The 17,231-nt window shown below is 39.0% G+C and overlaps 1 protein-coding gene across 2 annotated transcripts in view; it reads left to right on the top strand.

The window, feature by feature from the left end:
• The window catches only part of LOC135467641 (protein FAM53A-like), a 32,070-nt gene extending 15,175 nt beyond the window's left edge, over positions 1–16,895 (top strand). For both annotated transcript variants that reach the window (XM_064745432.1, XM_064745431.1), the window contains exons 2-6: positions 303–996; positions 3,161–3,215; positions 4,022–4,803; positions 12,719–12,784; positions 14,520–16,895. In XM_064745432.1, coding sequence (XP_064601502.1) covers positions 913–996; positions 3,161–3,215; positions 4,022–4,803; positions 12,719–12,784; positions 14,520–14,840 — 1,308 coding nt within the window. In that variant the 5' untranslated portion in view covers positions 303–912 and the 3' untranslated portion in view covers positions 14,841–16,895. The remainder of the gene's footprint in view (positions 1–302; positions 997–3,160; positions 3,216–4,021; positions 4,804–12,718; positions 12,785–14,519) is intronic.
• The last annotated feature ends 336 nt before the right edge of the window (positions 16,896–17,231 follow it).

Raw genomic sequence — 17,231 nt, 5'->3', positions numbered from 1 at the left:
GAAGTTTAATATATGGGTGTATTTCCAAATGATTGCCAACTATTTATTGAGTGTTGTAGAGCAATTCTTCGGTGCCTATATCAAATGTGTTTGAGGTGGGGTGTTTGAGTGCATACGTCAACAGGCATGTATTTGCCTCGAACAATATTTGTTCATGCATGTACCTACAGCATATACAGGTGCATATACACATAGGGCTGTGAACATGCACACTGAAACTCTTCTACATATAAGTTGATTGTTCTTACATGCACTTGCCTTGTGACAGAGAATTGATCTGCAGCTGTTTTTTCTATTGACAGGATGGCAGTCAATGAAGGGCTGTGAGTGGGAGGGCTCTCTATGAGAGCTGCTGGCCGTAACGAGTCTGGACGGTGAAGGTGGGCTGCATTGGTGAACGAGTGAGAAACTATTCAACATTGGTCGTGGAAGAGGAGTGTTCTCCCAGAAGTGAGAAAGGGGCTGTCGTGTCCAAGTGAGTTGTCCTTAAGCAGAAATTCAGACCATTCTGCAGAGAGGAGAGCGAATGTGGACTTAGTTCAGACAGATACCCAAGAATATGAACCTTACAAGAAATTACAATTCTCCATATTCCTGTATGCAGCTGTGTGACTTCTAGTGTTTCGACTATACGAAAAAACTGGAGGAGAAGAAGTCTAAATTGGCCATTTCTACAGAAGGTTAAATTGTACTTAGATTGCCAGCAGGGGCTGCCAATATTGCATCCCTTACAAGTGAATCAGTTTGTCACAGGATAATATTCTGTACATAGTTTGAAATAATGATGCATTTGTTCTTGACGGCCATTCCCTAGAGTTGTCAGCACTTGCTGGGGCATGATGGAACCCTTGTCTTTCTGACTCTCACCATGACAGTGATAGTAAGGCATAGCAGGCTCAGGGTGTAGGCACCATGCTGGCTATGCTTACAGAGAGACTTCAGAATCAACGACTAGATGATATCCATGCCAAGACCACCAGGTCCAACATTGAACTGGTACGTATCTATAAAGGCCAAACATCATCCTCAACTGATCTTGTGTTTCTTTCTCTCCAGCACTTGTACAAACCTATATGTTGCTGTGTGGCAAAATTTACGACAGATTTACCACACATTATTGTGTTTTACTGACATTTTCTAAATGGATATTTTGTAATTCAGCATGTACAGTACGGTACAGTACAGTACACACAGATTACACATAGTAAAGTATAAAAAGAAAATGAAATCGTTCAGAGCGAAAAATAACACAGATAACAATTGGTATCAGTTTTGTAGAATTTGTGTCAATGCATGCACTCATGTTTATCTCCAAATTGTCTGTATGAAGAAATTTTGCAATGGAAAAACAACCTTCTGAACACAAGATGATGAATAAGAAACACTTTAAAGCCAACTGAACATGGCGTAAGTCTGCTCTACACACATTAACTTATGTACATGTATAGTGCCTGTGTTCAAGTTAAAAGTTTACACATATTACATATAGGTTGGGTGCCTTTTCTGGTGTTTTAGGCATGGCGTTCCAGTTTTAATTAGTGAATGTACTTAGATACATGTACAGTGTGTTACACTATGCATTAGCTGTACTAATTATGCATGTACATGGTGCACTCAAACAGTGTCGGTATACCAACTGGATAGATGCAGATCGAGTGCCGCAACATAGTCTGCAGTTCATCGAGTGTAATTGCTTTTATTATTTATCTCCCGCTATTGGTCTCTGCCAGGAACGTATATTGTTCTGGGATTCACCTGCATCAGTCATTATATAAACTGTGGTTGTGGTTAGACATTGTGTTTGGGTTAAGCCAGTACTTGGTGAATTTGTACATGTACAGTATGTATACTGTCTACATGTGTATTATGTGCATAATACCTACATATGTAGTTTCTATATATTTATATTCCAATCGATACTTAATCATTGTGAATTTTTACACGTACATGATTATCATGAGTGAGTGTTGGTTGTTTGCTGTACATATATATATATATATATGTATAGAAGGAAAACTCTCAGATAATATGCACATGCTGCTTTAAGTATACATTTACGTAAATAGCATGATATGTTATCTGCATTTACATTACATGCATTTCCCTCATTCTTCTAAAAAAAGGGACAGATAGTAGTAATGTTGAAAGCAGAATATTACTATTACAAGAGATGAGTAAGTTGTTCATTAGATGGTCTATCCATGTGAGAAAAATGGAGCTCAAAATACCTGCCACAATTCCATATATATTGGCTAACATGAGAAGACCATATGTCCCAAAAATTAGAAGAAATAGGTTACAGGTAGTTTCGAAAACACTGTTTCCATATTGGAAAACAGGAAAATATTGGAAAATGTTTGCTATTTTGATAGAGAATGGTACATGTACATTTATGCAGATACATATAGGCTCCCTAGAGTACCTGTTTGGTGTATTACTGTCCATGTAGGTATATATATATATTTTTTTTGTGCAAAGCTGATCTTTCAGGTCACATACAAGACGATTTGCAATAATGCTTTTACATGCAGTAGCACATTTACATTTGGTGTGCCACACCATGAACATACTGTACACATATGCTTGTATGTCTTGTCGCCAGAGAAGGAAATGTTCATGTATATATGTTAAGTATATACGTCAAGTCACAAGACTCTCTGTTAGAACATGATAACAAATGCGTACATGTTAGAATAAGCAAATTTTGAACCTTTTTGTCTGTGGATGGAAAAGAGGAAACTTTTAGAAGCACATGTACATGCATAAAATAAAATGGTGGGGTTTATAATGAAGAAAACAGTAGCATACCACTGCTGTATTTATTTGGATATAAATCTCTGCGTAATACTGTCTCGGTACTGGCTGTTAAAGTCTGAATTTATTTTCAGGCTTACATGTACTTGCTTATACATGTACATATGTGTACAAAATATATTGGTGTACCATAAAATAATAATCAGTGACAATGAATGACGAGATACTCTATTGTATGTATTATTATAAAAACATTTGTCAAACTTCCTCAGTCTTGAGGCAAACTGCACCAATATCATGCTTTAGAAAATGTACATGTTATGTACGTGTAGAATGTATGTGTATGTGTGTATATGTGCACATTATAAATTTATGTAATCATTAAGGTTTCATCTTTCTACCTCAGATAACTGCACAGGGAATAAATTTCACCGGGACAAAGACAGCTGCAAAGAGCCCAGGCAAGTATACTGGTAATATTTACTCACAGAGTACATATATGCATTATACACACATGCACAAGTGGGCTGTATGTACAGTAATGCAATGCATATTTACTTGTAGCTAGTTTGGAATGGTCACCATACATGCATGTACGTCATTTGTTCAAAAGTGCACAAGTTTGTTTGCTTGACCATGGTTGTTGTATGGTATCTCGTTGGATGGGGTTGTTTTGGTGTTAAGCTGACACCTCAGGGGTAATATTGCCTGAGAAAACATGTACTGTATCTACATCATGTACACAGTGTACACTTTGGGGCTGATGTTTTAGATGTTTCTTGATCGCCTTGCTAAAATTTGCTCCCATGTACATGCATGTATGTATATGCCCTCTTGTGTTTGAAGCTGCTTAGTGTTACAAATTTACGTGAATTTACAACTCATTTATCTTGAGAATTAATGAAATAAATAAAGTACATAAATTTATACAATCTTTTAATTTACTGCTGTTTGCTTAGAATGCATTTGTTGCAGCTAATTGTACAGTGTCTGCTAGTGCATCCAAATCAATGAATCTATAAAGCCAAACAAAAGTTTATATAAAGATATTGATATTAGCACTTTGGGTGAATGTCAGCATTGCATTAAGAGCTTTGTCAGTTGAAATCATTCTGGAAATTTACTACATGCTTCATCTGACGTAACTTTGATAGTTAATCCTTTGTTGCACAGGGAAATTTATAGTGGCTATATGTAACTGTCTTTATTTTGTGTGGTGCTAACTTTTGTGTTAAAATCCAGTCTTTGAATTTTTCTGTTTCTATAGATTCAAGTAAGAAGCTGTGGTTCTCTTCACATGATGGGAAGAAGCGCTGTGTGAACAGGTACCATGGGGGTTCAGAGGGCAAAGGTCCAGGGTCAGGGTATGGCTCCTTGGGGCAGCCCATACTGTGTTATCATAGAAGACCGGTGCAGACCTGTGCCACGTGCTCAGCCCAGAGTTCCTCAGCTACCCCACCCAAGAAGAAACACTGCCGCTCTCTGTCCATCCCAGCAGACACTGCTACGGGTGGCATTTGGAGGCCCCAGGGATCTAAGCTCTGGAAGCCCATTGCGGTGTGTCCAGTGGTCCTCCACCCAAAACAGCACAAAACCAAGCCATATTCACCAAACCTCGGACGGGACTTGAGGGCCAACATAAACAGTAATAACTTGGGGCGTGCCACCCCTCAAGACATGGGTTACATCACCCCATGTGACCTGGCCACGCCTCCTGAGTCTCCCATCCCCCGCCCTGCCTCCGCCTCTAGTGGCTATTGTGATGGCTCCTTCAGCCCCATCGGCGCTCCTTGGCTGGACTGTAGCCCTTCGCGTAGCTACAAATCAGACTCATTCAAGAAACGCAGTGTTTCTTTGGAGGACAGAATCTCTGGCAGCACAACCCTGGCGTCTGTGCTGAGCTGCATACACTCCACCCCATCCTCGCCATGTCACCACCGCATCCCGCGCTGCCGCTCACAACCGTGTGTGCTCCATGACAGAAAGTGTGGGCTCAAGCGCAGGAGGGATTACGACAGACCTACCTTGGATCTTCACAAAATGGCAGAGGTATGTATTTTGTGTTGTAATATGGTTTTGAGCCCATTACTGTTCAGTAATGTTCAGGTGCCCAGTACTGCTGCTGCACTATATTTGCTGTGTTCCACAACTGGGGTGCATACAGATTAAATGGTAATTGTCACTGATTGTGTACGTACATGTACATGTATATGCCAGACTTTGTACATGTACCTTTGTACTTGTTCACAATGGCCTGTTGTGGTGAACAAACCAATTGTTCTGTCAGTTGCAGTATAGCGTTCCCACATAAATTATACAAGGGGTAGACATACACATCATGCACACCAGTAACCAGTCAATTGAATGTGTTTGTCTTGCTGAGCGATCTTTTTTCTAGTTGACTGATCTTTCCTGCAGGTGACTGGTCATTTGTTCAGATGGCTTGGTCATTTCTCCAGGTAACAGCTGATCACAGAGAGGTGCATTGATCGTTCTGATATGTGCATGCGTACTGTGTGGCATTGTGCCCTTATTGTAGTTACCATGGTCAAACTGTGTATAAAAGCTATATGATCAAGCATTACATGATTACAGTACTGTGCAGAATTACAGTATGTACATGTATATTAGATGACAGTGTACATGTAGATACCATATAGATGTAGTTCAGCAAGTTCATGTACAGTATATTGTACACTTGTGGTTTGGATTGGTATCATTTATTTTAAGTAATTACTTTTTGAAAATAAATAGTATAAAGGTGAAATGTCAGGCTTTCCTGACTAATGGAAGTAATATTTCATGTAGTTCGATGTCATATTAAGATAACGTGGAAAGAGAGACATACATGTATATTGTGACATTCCAGTCTGAGTTTAGTGGATAGTTAAATTTTACATTCCTACTTGTATGTCATGCAACAGTGTATGGATCGACCATATAAGACGTGTGGTAAACGTTACTTTCCAATCCATTCACTGTTAAAGCAAATGACTTCACAAAAAGATTGAACATTTGTAACCATTGTGTTTGACTCAAATTAACCTACTGTGTTTCATGTAAAGTTTGGTATGTAAAAATGCATGAGCTTTCAGAAGCATATATGAAGGCCTTAAAATCACACTTTCGATGCCAACGTTTCAGTTTTTGTGCTATGAAAGAACTGCACAAAGATGTCTTCAGTGGCACTGTAAGGCGAGTGAATCTGTGAGAATCAAGCAAAATGTGTCACCACAAAAATACCAAACTTTCATTCTTAATTAACAGTTCAAGCTTGAGAAGTCTTAGACACAACATCGTGCAACATGTACAATAAATCATGCTGTATACAAATCTGTATATAGGGCTACAGCTGAAAAACGTTGATTAACTTGTTCAAATACTTAAAATCACAATATTACATATTAACATATAATACTAAAAATAGGATATAGCACAATGAAGGTGGAATACCATAAATATTGTTTTCATGGGAAAAGTTGGAAATAATAACAGCGAGATGCATGGTGTCATTGTCACCTCACACTTTGGACAATATTTATGGTATTCAACTACTGTGCAATATCTGATTATTAGCTTGGTTTTTATTGCTGAACTTAGGAATCTTCACAACTGCATATCAACCCAGCTTGGCCTTAGCCATATAAGACCCAAAATATTTGAGGTAAATCAGGTACAGGATTTCATGCTAGACAGGACAGAAATTGTCTTGTTGGTTTTAGATACAATTCATACAGGAGGTAACGGCATTCAGTCAGGAGATAACAGCATTCAGTCAGGAGATGACAGCATTCAGTCAGGAGATAACAGCATTGAGTCAATCAGTACTTTAATTGCTTCAGTTCAATCCCTTGGTGTTCAGCCCATGCCTTTGACTGGAAAAGTGTTAGATTTCCCTTCTCTCACTGTTTGTACCATACATCACTCATAAGAAAACATGCGACTTGGCAAATTTTGATGGTTTACCCGTGGCACTCCACCATTATACCTGACCGCCATTAATGCATGTATACACTGTACTTAAGTGACAGTTTGAATTTCTTGAGTATAATAACCAACAATAATTCAATCAATCAATCAATCAATCCTTTGCCTGGCAATATTGATGAAAGCTTAAATTCTGTTTTGCAATGTTCTGATAGTATATGTGCATGTACTTGTACCTATAGCTAGTGTCAAAATGCAGCAATTTGTTTGATTGAGTATACACCATACAGTGTTACTTGTGCTACCTGTGGCTAAGTATGCATGCGGACATGGTAAAGTGTGTCAAAGCCTGGCTGTCAGTGTGTGACTTATCGATAACTTCATGTCAGGTGCATTATTTCAGCCATACAGTAGCTGTACACTGTTATGGGCAATAAATGGATGGTACAGGAACATTGTACAGTCTGCAGGCAGTCTGTTTCCCTTTAACATGTACATGTATGGCATAGTCATGTACACTATTGCAAAATAGATACATATGTAAATAACAGGTCTGTGGTATCATGTGCATACCTGTACATTTAGACATGGCCATGAGCATCATGTATATATATATATATATATGTATACATACACTATGTAAACGTACTGACGTTTTGATATATTTATGAGCTTTTTATCAAACATCAATGTTGTCATTTCAAAATAATTCCTTTAACTATATTGGTAATTCATAAATGTGTACTGTACAGCTACATGTATAATTATTGTCTATCCTAAAAAGATTATTATGACAAGGAAACTGTTAAGTACATGTAGGTAGTTTTTCTTAGCGCTAATTTGAACTGAGGTGTCCTTTCAATTCAGGCACTAGTGGTCTTCAGTAGGTCGTTCTGTCAATAAGAATTTCAATAATAGGATAAAAATCTCAATAATAATTGGTAAGGTGCATGTGAAGATTAGTGGTGACATTTTGACTCCTTGGTGTGTGATGTGAATTCGCAGCAGGTGAAGTTCACAGCCTACATGTAGGTTGAGGTCAGTCAACTTTTTACATGTGTATACAAAAATGTACTTTAACCTAGCTACATTAAAACCAGTGAGGGTAGAGTTTTTAAATCACATAGTATAGACTAAGTGAACTACATGTATTAATTAAAGAATTGTTGGCTTTATATTAGATTCAGGCATTTGTATAGATCTGCATGTGTAATGTGTATATATATGTACATCGTGTATGGGCCTGTTAGTATTATTCATAAAGTAGTCGTACAGGTTGAAATGATAATTAATACTAACAATTCATAACCTTAGAAGAAGCCTAGTTTACTACATGTGTTTGTATACACAAGAAAATGGTGAATACATGTGTATGTGCTAATTTACATGTAAATGTAGGCTAGACAGTTTATGTTCTGTCTGTCATATTCCACGTGATCATATTCCAAGGGCAATCTCTTAAGATTGTACTGATGAATACACATGTATGTGTGTACATGTAGGTATGCTTGGAGTTTTATGTCATACGTAACAATTTTTCAGTGATACGACTGTATGGAGTCATTATGTGTGTGTACATATACTACATGCACTAGGCATGACATCCCACCGAACTGTGGCAGGGCAAGTCAGTGCTACCAAAGTGCTGTCACCACTGAAGTATTATAATAAGACACTGGCATTACACCCCACTTTGGCAGCGCAAGTCAATGCCACCAAAGTGCTGCCTCCGTTGATCATGGTAAGACACCAGGCATGACACCCCACCAAACTGTGGCAGGGCGAGTCAGTCCCACCAGAGCTGTCACCACTGGAGTATCATAGTGAGACACCAGGCATGACACTCCACCAAACTGTGGCAGGGCGAGTCAATTCCACCAAAGTGCTGTTGCCACTGAAGTATCATAGCAAGACACCAGGTATGACACCCCACCAAACTGTGGCAGCGCAAGTCAATGCCACCAAAGTGCTGTTGCCACTGAAGTATCATAGTTAATAAGACACCAGGCATGACACCCCACTAAACTGTGACAGGGCGAGTCAATGCTACCAAAGTGCTGTTGCCACTGAAGTATCATAGCAAGACACCAGGCATGACACCTCACCATACTGTGGCAGCACAAGTCAATGCCACCAAAGTGCTGTCGCGACAAAAGTATCATAGTAAGACACCAGGCGTGACATTCTGGTAATGATGAATACTGTGGGACAATGAACTTCTTGGCTGCATGATTCTTGTGCATGACTTTTATGTTAGTGTATTAAATTGTGAGCTCCTGACAACATGTAACTGTATGATGACTTTAGGACATGCCTTTGTAGGCCATGTATTGGCCTATTAGCAGCCTACATGTATACTGTATATTGCACTATGTGTAGACAAGCATAGAGTACAAGTTATTATATGCTGTTTATAAAAATGTTATTGGCATATATAATACACATTATACACAAGAAAAAACTGGGTAGATAGTAGATGTACATTGGATTCTGGTACAAAATCAATACATCTGCTTGGCGATGATAAAACTGATCAGGCAGGTTTCCATGCACATCTATAGCATGCTGTAGTCCTTATTTAAAGATGACCCTTGAAGACTCTATGTACATGTACCTTGAACATCTCACACCTAGGGCTTTTACACTAGTACTGTATTTTTTCCCCACTGTATTCCTGGCTTGTGAGCCATAAATGTACATGTAAATCAAATAGAGCAGACCAAATTGAACACAATATATATAAAATAGCCGGGTGGTTCAGCTTTGTTGATGCAGATGGATGACAGTGTTGATATATTATATCATTAGAGTAGTTTCTGGTTATACTAGTTGTTTATGTTTGCTTTGCACTTGTAAATTTTTCCATGTGGTTTTACATGAATTTGTTGGTGTGCTTTATGTTTCATATTATAAGCACTGTCAAGGTCATATCGCACCAGGCCAGTCTCTTAATTGTATCATTGTGTCTCATTGCTGACATATTGTCTCACTGTCGCCCTGTGGTCTCATTGCTGACATATTGTCTCACTGTCGCCCTGTGGTCTCATTGCTGACATATTGTCTCACTGTCGCCCTGTGGTCTCATTGCTGACATATTGTCTCACTGTCGCACTGAAATTTAACACCCGACTGAAAACACCAGCTACATGAAGTACTGTTGTATAAGTGCATACATATTAACATCAAGCAGACTGTACGTATTTGCTTCCTACAGTGTCTTTTAGGAAATTTTATGTGCAGGTTCATTTTGAAAACGACCCAAATCTGTTCATAAGTTTTACATATTTAATATGGGACATGCATTCTCTGAATTACACATACTGGAAATTCTCAACCTTTTCAACCACTAAAGCACTTTTTCATTGGAATGTATGTATATAATTGTTAAGAAAATGACGCTAATAATGATTTGTTTGTGTTATTAATGATGCAAGCTTCACAAAATTGTGCAAATTATTTCTCATCACCCCATAGTTCTCTCAGAATGTTTCAGATTGGTATTGGTTGCAGAGGCGGTTTAAAAGGTTGAAGAATTAGGGTACATATGCTTTATCTTGATTTTGTCTCTTGATTTGTGCATGTACATTTGTACATGTAACAGAAGACAACTTTTTCTTGCATTTAGGTTATATAATTAATAGTAGTAGTATATAAACATGCATTCACAGTGTAGGAGCTCTTTAAAGCTTTTGCAGTGTGTGTTTATATGAATACCTCCTTGTGCACATAAGTTCATGAGGCTTTCTGAGTTGTACTACATTTAGCTTCTAAACAATAACACATACACACATATATATATGGGTATATACAGGTACATGTTACTTGTTTGCACAGTGTACCAGGCCCATCTATTGTGGATGTTCATCAGACAAAGCTTTCCAATGTCCATACAGATGAAAAGTGTTGGATGACAGACGTCTTTGTTCCAAGCGTGCACATGCTGGGTATTGATTGTATCTGAGCTGTGCAGAAGGGAAGGGTTTTCCAGCAGTCTTTGTGTGTGTGACCTCTATGTTAGCAGTGCCACATTGATTCCCAATCCTTTATTTAAGTTTGTCCTCATGGAATAACATTATGCAGATATATCTTTAATGCACTGTGCCAAGGAGATTGATTCAGAAAATAGCCTGACTCCCCACCCCTACTCTCCAGTTCTTACAAGCTTTGTCTTGGCTAAACTGTACGGCCAGCTAAAAATTTGCATAGCCCTGTGTCAACAAGGCGAATTGACATTTATCTTGATGTGGCTTTGTATGTTGCAGTATTTAATACACGGATTACATCTGAAAATCAGTGATATATGTATGTTTTCAAAAGTGTATGTAAGGCTATCTTGTCTTAAATTTGTCCAAAGTACTGTATGTATTCATTTGCCTCTTGTACATGTTGAAATCGGGAGACCCAAGGATCAAACGCAGTTCAGGCCTCACCAAAGACTTTAAAAATGGTACTTGTTGCTGCCTCGCTTTGTGCTTAGCACTAAGAGGTTAGCACAAGGAAACAGGACTGGTTGGCCAGGTGTCGGTATAATGTAACTGGGTGGGGTGTCATGTCTGATGTCTTCTGCTTGATACTTCAGTGGTGGTAGTATTTGTACTGTACACATACTGTACACTCCTCGTTGCCATATGACTGAAAAATTGTTAAGTACTATGTTAAACCCCAAGCGCTCATTCATTCTTATAGGTGTTCTTATCCATTATTATATAAAACTCATCTTTAATCAGGATAATTTACATCCATCATAAACAGCAACAGCACAACATGTGACTAAATTTATTATTTAAGCATTTTTAAATGGTCAGGACAGTGTTGAAAGGTGCATCAGTCTGAATGTTCTTAACTTGTAAAGTAACAAATTGATGCAGAATGGGAAGCTGAAAGTTGTCGTATCTGCATGTAATACAATTTCAAATGACACAGTCTGATACATGTACCTGTGAATGCAGAGTTTTATCGTACTACATGTCTGAAATGAGCTGGTTGAGAGTGAACTTGAGATCAGACATTATATGCATGTATATTGAATAGCATGTTGTACAAGGAGAACGTACAAGTTGTGTGAGCTTGGCTTAACAGGAAGCCGGGAGTGGATATTGTGGCTTGATTGTGTACACACCTGAGGGTTTTTATGTCAAGTATGTACATACAAAGATGTGACATGAGCTTGAGGAATCTGTAAGGTCAAAGCATTACAGGTGTGTTTAAAGACAGATCAAGAGAAATATTCCTGTTAAGCACTGGTGACGAGCCATTGATCAAAAGGCCTTCACAAACTGAATTATAGAGTGCTGTGCTGAGTATTTTCTGTGTAGCGTTCTTGTGAACGTAAAATTTTGGCCAACTTAAATTGCTCATATTATCTGATTGTTAGAGTTCTATTGATTTTAGAAGATACGTGTTTTGAAGTTTATAGTCTTTGACCTGCTATTATTTATAATAATCTAATATTTGGCCTTTAGTGGTTAGTGTACTAGCACAGCACAATGTCAGATGTGCTTGCTTTGAGTTCAAATCCAGCTTGTGATGCCTTTATAATTTTCTTCTCTTACATATGTATGAGGAGCCTGTCGGCAGCCTGTGGATGGTCATGAGTTTTCCCTCAGCTTTGCTTGGTTTCCTCCCACCATAATTCGGGGCCTCCGTGGCTCAGTCGGTTAAAGCGCTAGCGCAGCGTAATGACCCAGGAGTCTCTCACCAATGCGGTCGCTGTGAGTTCAAGTCCAGCTCATGCTGGCGGCCGTACGTGAGAAGGTCTGTCAGCAACCTGCGGATGGTCGTGGGTTTCCCCCGGGCTCTGCCCGGTTTCCACCCACCATAATGCTGACCGCCGTCGTATGAGTGAAATATTCTTGAGTACGGCGTAAAACACCAATCAAAAAAAAAAAAAAAAAAAAAAAAAAAAAAATCCCACCATAATTCTTGTCATCATCGTATTAGTGTATGGCATAAAAGACCAATCCAAAATAAAACATTTTTGGTATAGTTTACAAATGCCGGCCCATATGTATATGTATATATGTCTTGTGTGTTTTAGACGGCCTACCCACCTGAGCCAGCCCATCACCTTGCACCTCCAACCACGCGCTTTACAGATTATAAGGTGAGTACTTTGTTGTCCAAAGCCAGGATGGGCAGATTTCTACTTTAGATGACTCGTCAGCCACAACCTCAGGCACATCCCATAGTGGCCTTTCATCAGAAAGTCAACTGTTCTGCAAAGTCTAGTCTAGTAAAGTTTATACTGTTAGACATAAGGCAACCTGTAGATGGTCGTGGGACTTCCCCAGGCTCTGCCTGTATCCTCCCACCATAAAGCTACATTCACACTATGTTCGAAAATCGGTTCGGAGTCCAAACCGAATTTCGTATGAATTTCTGTTCACATGCATTGTTACAGATTTTGTGCCTGATAACAAATTTGGACAGATGGTTTACTTCTGACCAATCAGCATCGACAATGTTGACCTACATAACAGCTTCACTTGAGACATGGCGTCAAAGGAGTTGACTACTGAAGTTGAGAAGAATAAACTACTGTATGACCTGTATGAAAAGGGTGATGTGTGGAAAAAAATTGCTCAGCATGTGAGATTTGACAGTGGTAACTTGATGACAAATGCCATTAGTTGATTATCTGTGGGAGCCTTACTGATCAGTTAATGCTTCAAACATACTTCTTAAACAGCAACTGCACACCATGCGACTAAATTACAGGATCAGCTAGGGCTTCAAACCATACATGTAGGCCTACCCATGTAACCCATTCTTCAAATTTGACTGTGAGTGCAACCTACTGAAAAAGTTATTGTCCTCGAAAATTAGTCTGAACCAATTTTTGGGTCTATTGTGTGAGCGTAGCTTAATGATGGTCACTGTTGTATGTAAAGAGAAATATTCTTGAGTATGGTGTAAAACACCAATGAAATGTATAAATAAATAAAGGCAGGGTCGTGGAAAAGTTGAAAGACATTTGTGTGTTAGATTGTATTTTAAATATAAATTAAAATACATGTATTTGCCCCTAGGAAATCCACCTTATAGCAGTACACACAACCACCTCTAATTCTCAGTATTTACATGTAAGATGGTTCATGTACATTAAAAGTACTTGATTAGGGGTATAATGATAACTGCTTATGTTCGCTCTAATATTCTTGTACCCATACATGTGTTAGGGGGCCTCGTCTGATGGTGAAAGTACTTGCTCGCTGTAACTGTTCAATCAATCATTCACTAGTGAGGTCAAAGGTTCAAATTCAGTTCAGGCTGCTTGAACTGTGGCTTTAAGTGCGGGAGTTTGTCAGGACTACCAGATGAAGGGCATTGGTTCACTCTGTGCATTTTACTCACAAACCTAACTGTCATCTCATTAAGAGAAAACGCCTTGACTTGCATTGTAAGCACTGGTCAAATTAATAAATAAATATACACGTAAGTGTTAGAGATTATTATATAGCTGTTATTTGACTAAATAATTCATGGTGCAGTCAACACAACGTAGAAATAATGATAAATTTATTCATTATTATTATTATCATTATTATTTGTCTTATTCTCCTGGACTTGAACATCTTTCCTCAACCTGAAAGTTGTCATATAAGCGTGCTATTCATGTGTATAGTATAAAGCACTAATCAACGAAATATCCTTGAGCACACTGTGACAAGAACACTAAGGTAAGAGATAAATGTTTCTTAGTGGTAAATCTGTTCTGAGGTTGCATTAACATTGGAAATTTCATGGATGCATACTGGAAATACCTGAATGTGTAAAGTGCATGTTAGCCATCCAGATTTCTGCTCATGTCCATGTCCTGTGTTATTCATCTTTTCTAGTCCATGAACACAGCATTCCGGCCATCCAGGTTTCGCGAAGAACTCCAGTCCGCCATCAGCCTGGTGCCCATTGCAAGCTCACCTCTTGATACAGACATCCCCATCAAGGCCATGGAGTCTCCCAAGGCTAGCCCGATCAAGGAGATGGGGCGGTTTTCTCGCCTGGCCCTGTCTGAGGACAGTGGTTGTAGTGAGGTGGACGAGATAGAAGAGTGTGTGGAGGAGTGCCCTTGCTCCGATTCACCTGCTGGGGAATGTGCTGCAAACACTGACCTGTTCCCCATAGCTGACCTGGATGTAGAGGAGATAGAAAGTCATTAGATGCCATAACCTAGACTCAACCTGCCGTATCTCACTCTTTTAAATACTCAGGTCTCAGTCTGATCTTTGGTGTGATGTTTGATGTTAGGTTCAGTTACATGATTAAGGACCTACAGTTCTTGGGTTCTAGGTCTGCCTCTGATCATTGACATGATGCCTGATCCTGGAGTAAGTTTCTAAATGGTGTGATCAGTTGTTTGATTACAGAGCCTGTTGGTGTATTCTCTGGCGGCTTTGCATGGATTCTCTGTCTCATCTTGGAGTCTGTTGCCTAATCTTGGGCCTGTTGCATGATCTTGGGTCTGTTGCCAGAGCCTTGGTCTAAGTCCTGTTGCATGATCTTGGGTCTGTTGATGTGTCCTTGTTCTGTTTGTCTCAACCTAGGTCTAAGGCATGTTGCCTGATCTTGGGTCTGTTGTTGGATCCATAGCCTATGGTCCATTGTCTGATCTCAATTCTTCTCTGATCTGTTTAGTCTTAGGTCTTGCACTGATCTCATAAACGTGGACCACTATTGCTTTAAATGCCTGATCTCTTTCATGGCCAGTTGATTAAGTGGTTTCTCCCATGCCCTGTCTCAAGTGTAATCATGGCATTGTTTCAGCTCTCCATTCTCCTCATCCTTATGCCTCAGTTTGGTCCAATAGTTGAGCACTTCGCTCTCCTAGTTTGTCACAGGAAACATTAGATATAATATTGGATGTATAATTAAGTACTGGTATGATGTCCTTCTTTGTGGATGGAACTGAGGTAGGGTAGGGTTGCATGCGTGAGTACAATTGTGTACAGATATTTCTTGTCAGTTCAGTTGTTGAAAACAGTTTGATTATGGATAGGTAGAGCAAAGCCTTTGGTTTGGAGCCATTGTGTAATGCTGCGCCACATGTTCCTGTAGCCTACTTCAAGGGCAGATATTTACATTAACCAAAGTGTGATTGTCTCTGGCATCATCAACTGTGCATGGTGTAACGCTTTGCTCCAGGCAAAATGTTGTCACTCCAGTCACATTATGAACGGAAGAACAAAGAATGACGTCTACCTAGATAAGGGATGCTGTAAGATTTGACATATAGGTTAGGCGTTACTGTAATTCTCAACAGCAGTTAATACATTATGGAGAGTTTGTACATTGGATTGTAACCAGACATCAAACATGCCAAGATCATCATCCAGGGTTACCTCCCCTTCTGTCCAGTCTTGAGGTAAATTTACCCTGGTTGATCCAAACAAAAACTTAACCTTCTTTTCTGTTGGGGAAAGAAATTTAAACTTCCTTCAAGTAGAATAATAGCTCTACTTGTTATTGGTTAGTGTCTGCTATCTTTGTATGAATTGTGACCATTACATCACCACAAGTGTGTGTTTTTCTGTTGAAAGTCACCACAGGAGAAAACTAGTTTAAAGGTGAAAGCACTGTGGTTTTTAGGGCATGGAATCTGTGATTAACATGTAAATGTCTTGCCGTTACCCGTAAAACATTTTCCTTGATAAAAAGGCAGAAAAACTTCATAGAGGCAGCCATCTGATGGCCAGGAAGGGTTTATACCATGGCCAGTTATCAAGTTTCTGGAGTTTAATGATAAGCCAGAATCTTATTTCCTACACAGAAGTGTAATATGTAATGAGGCAGACGGGAGGTAACCACATGTATGGGATGGACTCTGCACAAAGTAATATTCATCTGTGTGAATTTGTCGATCTTACACCAAACCTTCTGTGATATCCCATATATAGACCTCGTGGATGCATTGAAACGTGGCCACTTTGTGCAAACCAATCTTGTTTTCAATAAAACCTCTGTTCCATATATATTATCCTATATAACACTTTAGAGCGTGTACATGTACATATTTTAAGATCCTATGAACAATGAAACTGAGTTGACTTGATATTCACTGTAATGATTTTGCACAAGTTATATCACCTTGCCAAAAATAATGCATTTAGTGTGCTCAGTTCATGCCCCCTGTTTCTTTGTACATATCAGATTGTCTTGTGCAGAATTATCGTTATTGATGCTAAAAAAGAAAAAGGAAAAAAAAAAAAACAAAAAACAAAACGAACAGAAGAAAAAAGTCAACTGGTGTGGAAACTACAGGAATTAAACTGCATGAACATGGATTTTCCTTTCAAAGTTAAGATGCTCATTCTGTGGCACTTGTGAAGTGATGAATCTTTTTCAGGTAAGACTTGCCCAGTTTTCCCCTGTTTTGAAATTTTGAATTTTTTTTTTTTTACACAAAGAAGTGACCAAAATGATTTTGTTGAGAATGCTGTGAATGAATGGTACTAAACTTCAGTGGAAGTGACTCCTGAATTCCTACATGTGTTACCTCCCTTAACACATTGACAGGCTGACTTTTTATTTGTGTAACTAAGCTTGCAGTTGTG

Source organism: Liolophura sinensis, chromosome 6 (genome assembly GCF_032854445.1).
Source record: "Liolophura sinensis isolate JHLJ2023 chromosome 6, CUHK_Ljap_v2, whole genome shotgun sequence".
NCBI classification, from domain to species: Eukaryota; Metazoa; Mollusca; class Polyplacophora; order Chitonida; family Chitonidae; genus Liolophura; species Liolophura sinensis.
The sequence above is the reverse complement of the archived record's forward strand: the minus strand, read 5'-3'. Positions and strand labels throughout refer to the sequence as shown.